The 5,000-nt window shown below is 43.4% G+C and overlaps 1 protein-coding gene across 1 annotated transcript in view; it reads right to left on the bottom strand.

Annotated features, from left to right (window-relative positions):
- Nucleotides 1-4,657, bottom strand: part of LOC101852119 (thrombospondin type-1 domain-containing protein 7A) — a gene marked incomplete at its 5' end in the record, with an annotated part of 91,461 nt that extends 86,804 nt beyond the window's left edge. Inside the window, 6 exon segments of the mRNA XM_013087370.1 lie at nt 1,137-1,243; nt 1,588-1,697; nt 2,344-2,509; nt 3,055-3,192; nt 3,795-3,907; nt 4,452-4,657. Of these exon segments, the coding sequence (XP_012942824.1) occupies nt 1,137-1,243; nt 1,588-1,697; nt 2,344-2,509; nt 3,055-3,192; nt 3,795-3,907; nt 4,452-4,657 (840 nt within the window).
- Between the last annotated feature and the right edge of the window lie 343 nt (nt 4,658-5,000).

The raw sequence follows: 5,000 nt of genomic DNA, 5'->3' as shown, positions 1-5,000 counted from the left end.
GTTCAGCAAAAAGAGCCCACATCTGTTCGACTGCAAAAGGAGGCCCATCACTTACTTCGAAACCAGGCCCTGGGAACGTGGAATCAACCCCGACATCACTTTCCCCCACCTGTACGGCATAAGCAGAAGGAGTGACTCCAGTGGGAAGATTCAAAGCGCTGCTGTTCGTCGAGCACGAGAGCTTGGCGCACAGTACAATATCTACACTGACGGCTCGGCTAGGGCAGGAACAACGGACGGCGGTGCTGGAGTCGTCATCACAACGGGGAACCCGTCCAACCCTACCGTTGTCGAGACATTGAGGGAGAAAGGCGCCATATTTACGTGCTCTTTCGAGGAAGAAAGGAGAGCCTTGGAAATGGCCATTGACTGGATTGACAAAGAGTGCGATGCATCCTACTCGGTCGCTATCTTCACCGACAGTCAATCACTATGCATGGCACTAGTGGGAACATCACCATCATTCGACCAATTGCGACTACGCATAAACAATGCAATACCTCAACCCACGATTCAGTGGATCCCTGGTCACCGCGATATCCTCGGCAACGATTTCGCTGACAGTAATGCCAAACTGGCAACAGCGCTGCCGGGTCCAGGCCGCCAAATTACTTATGACAGTGCGTGCGCCCAGATAAAACTAATTACAAAAGACCCCCCTATATGCCACACGCGGACGAAGGAAGTATACAGGGCATTTTCCTTCAAACGAAAGGCTCTTATTATGTCCCGCAGTGACCAGTCATTACTGGCAAAAATCAGGACCGGTCATTCCTCTGGGCTTCGGGCCTACAAAAATAGAATAAACAAAACATCGGACCCAATATGTCCATTGTGCAGCGAGGAGCCCCAAGATTTGGAGTACTGGCTGCAGAGATGCCCCGCCACGGAGGCCCGGCGGTGGCATCTCTTCGAGGAGGATTCAGGGAGGTTGGACTGCCTCACCCGCTACCCAAGGGAGGCGATGGCCCTGGCGAAGAGCATTTTTTTCTTCGGGGCTCCAAACATTTCGAACGGATAGGCTACCACACACACACACACACACACAACAACAACAACAACAACAAAAGCAAACAATCATCAACAACAACAACAACAACAACAACAGCGACAACACCACTATGACGTGTACTCACCGCCCGCCTCCACACAGATGGCCATCCTGCTCTGCATGCCCGTCCCACAGTGGTTGTACCCCGGCACGGACATACACGTACTCCACGAAGACATGATCCATTTGGCTCTGGGGAGTCATTTGCACAGCATCACGTTCAGTGTCGTATCTCCTTTAAAAGCATGTTATTCTATCTATATAATATTATGAGTTTATGAGTATCTTTTAAAGAGAGAGAGAGAGAGAGAGAGAGAGAGAGAGAGAGAGAGAGTAAAGGTGGGGGGAGGAGCTCAAAGACAGATTACATCGTTACCATCACCTCTAACAAAAACATTCACAACACAAACATCAGAAAAAGCAAAAGTAACAAAAACAGGAACAACAAGCATAACAATATCAAGAGCAACATCAACAGTATCGTAACAAAGATACAACAGACAGTAACAACAACAAGAAGATGAACGGTGATTTACTTTCTGCAAGGTCTCAGCGAGTGTATGTCGTCTTCGTCTTTGCTCATGGGCACGTACTTCACGAGGTCTGGAGGACAGGGTTTGCCATCACCCATTGGCAGCTGCTCCACCTGGGGAGGGGGGGAGAGAGAGAGAGAAGGTTGAGAGAGAGAGAGAGAGAGAGAGGGGGGGGGGGGGGGGGGCACAAAAATAAATATATTTAAAATATTTTTTCCAATGCCACCATCACACGGTTTTAGTAATCCCAGGGCGCTAGTTGTTTTGACCTTGTCTGTAAAGGGCTAATGTGTTCTGAATGGGAACAACACCCCAGAAGAAACGTGCAAACACTGGTGGATTTTTAGGTAGTTCATCCTTAGAATCTCCACAACACAGAACCTTACTCCAAACATAAGCGAACCTATTGTCAAGGAAATGTGCTAAACATCCAGTTCTAACATTCTGGTATAAAAACAAAAATTTCCATGCTTTGAATCATAATTATCTTTACTTTTATATCTGTTTCAGTTTATGATAATAATTATAGGTCTAGCTGTTAAAAAAAGGTTTAGTTTTCCTCAGTTCTATAAATGATAATCCATTTCGACCCGAAACCTTAACTGTTATCTAAGTTTGGCTTCCTGAGCAATTCAGCTTAACACGGTATCGTGATTTTCATCATTTGAGAGTAAAAACAACAACAACAACAAATCAATCCCTCCCCTGAAAAAGTACAAAAAGAATAGAAATAAAGGAGAAATCAAACTTAGCCCTCACTGTTCTGGTCATGATCCAGTAGCCAATAACGATCTGACCATCGTAGCCTATACAGGACGCGTTATGTGGCCGGATAGATGACCAGTCGGACACCCGACAGTCCTGGGGCATCACGCAACCTTTGTACTTGGTCAGCAGGGTGTGAGGTAGCTTGTCCGCGCAGTGCCTGCCGCATAGAGAACAGAAATACAGTCAAAACTTGTCAAAGACGACCATCCATTGTCGAGGAGAAAAAGTAGTCATCTTTGATGAGTGTCATTATAATACAGAACAAAAATGCAAAGTGGTAAGTGGTCGTTCATACAGGTGATCGTCTTCAACGGGTGGTCGTAAAAAAAGTTCACGACTGTAAATTGCTTTAATATGAGCTTATTATATTGACTTAAAATAGTGTTTTTAATGAGTTGGTAAGACAAATCAAATAGTTTGGGTTTTTTAAAATAATAGCTGGCATTCCCAGATGATGGTTCGTAAAAAAAGCCCGTCCCCTTGTCTTTGGTCTCCTGTCAGTTAAAAAAAGAAAGAACGGAGAAAAAAAAACAACATATAAAAGCAAACAAACATTCCCTTTACTTAAAACCAAACAAACAAAAAAGCAGTACCAACAAATCTGAAAAAAATACGCATAGGAACAATTTTCTGTTAAAAACAAACAAACACTCGAAACAAAATAAACACACAAATAAACAACGAAACTATCCGCGCAGGTACCTGAGACTAGCGAGAACTCCTTTGTTCTGTAAACAGGCGATGTCCCTTGTCTGATAGCCAATCAGCGGATGGGATTTGACGTCATTCAGATATGATCCGCTGATGGTCGTACAAGGCAGCCACTCGGAGAACTGGTAGCTGTGGGGTAGGGGGAAGAGATGATACATGATTGACAAGTAGATGAGGAAGGCGATTACCTGATTGGTTGACTGGCGATTTGAGCAGTTTTCTGACTAATTATTGCCTTTTTATATCTGCTCAAGCATAAATATAATTGTCCTTCAACTGAAATAACCCTTCTGTAAATGTATATATAAAATAATACGATTTCGAGGTATTATGTGCTTCACTGAACAATCCACCCATGTACCAGTGTTTTCTTAATTTTTCTTAGCCTATACAAAATAATATGGTAACATTACCACTGATTATACGCCATTGTATGCCTCTACAAAGCAGCCTTTTAAAAGTATAATTACTGCCATCTGATATTCTAAATAATGAATTAATGAGCGACAAACAATTTTAAAAAGATGAAAACAAGGACAATTTAAAATCTTGCCTCCCCCCTCTTGCCTCCCCCCTCTTGCCTCCCCTCTCCACACACATGCACACACATATAAACACACACACACAAACCCACACCCATACACATACACCCTTCGTCCCTCCAACTTCGCTCTAAAATGCATCTATCCATGCCTAGGCTTTATACGATCAAAGAATGATTAGACCAGTACCTGTAGGAATGTGTGCATTTATCACAAGGTTCCATAAGTGAAAGGTCGGGACAGACACTACCCTGATGTCTTGGAGGCACTATCACTCGTCTGGTCCGGGTTCGATTCGTCATCTGGGGGAACAAAAGGGCAACAAATAAATGAAACAAAAGACGGTGGTGGACGCTGTTTAGGAGGTGGGCTGCCCTTTTACGACCAACCAGAGAGAAGAAGTATACAGTACGAGTCAGAAGAAATCTGAAGAAATTATAGCTAAAAATTAACAACACATCTCTTGCTCTGTACTCAATCCTTTACATACAAAACTTTACAAACCACGCAACAATAATCCCAAAAATCAATCTGAAACCCATTAAGTCACTGCCGTTGCACGTAAAATACTTGGGTTCAGTTCCGGTGTGGCGACAATTTTTATCGAATATCTAAGACGTCTTTCCAATGAGATGTTTTATTTTTTTTCAACCTGGGTTGACCCGACACGCAGGGTCGAAGACAGCATCCTAAATTGCTAAAATTGTGTTGATGCAACACATCAGCATAAAATATTACAAACAAACAAAATATAAAAATCCATTAAACGGACAATCAAACAATCCCCCTCCCCCCAGCAATCAAGCAAACAAACAAACAACAAACAACCAAACAAAACAAACTGACCTCACAAGTCTTGTCACAGACAGACCAGTCGGAGAACTCACTGACAACACAGTCCTGTCGACACAAGAGCTCACACGACTGGCTGGCCACTGGGGTCGGCTCCTCTGCCTCACAGCGTGAGCTGCTCACGCGCGTCTGGCTTTTCTTCAACTCACATGTCACGTCACGTGACTTCACGCCACTGTTTCGGGCGCATGTTGTCACGCCTTGGCCACGGTGTTAATTAAAAGAAATGAAATGAAAGGTAAGTGCATGTGCATATTATACTCTTTCAAATTATGCAGATACGAAATTAAAGATAAAAACATACGAATGAACTTCAAAACGATTCAAGCATGTCTTGAAGCCAAGAAGTAGTAACGACAACCCCCTCCCCCCTCCAACCACCAACACTTTTCAAAACATTAACAGCAAAAGCTACTGCTACTGCTACTACTACTTCGACAGGTGGTCGTAAGAAAGTTTACGACTGTAAATGCTTTAGTTTGAGCGTATATACTACTACTACTACTACTACTACTACTACTACTACTACTACTACTACTACTA

This window comes from Aplysia californica, unplaced genomic scaffold, assembly GCF_000002075.1.
Source record: "Aplysia californica isolate F4 #8 unplaced genomic scaffold, AplCal3.0 scaffold00579, whole genome shotgun sequence".
NCBI lineage: Eukaryota > Metazoa > Mollusca > Gastropoda > Aplysiida > Aplysiidae > Aplysia > Aplysia californica.
This window is presented reverse-complemented; position numbering and strand designations above follow the sequence as displayed.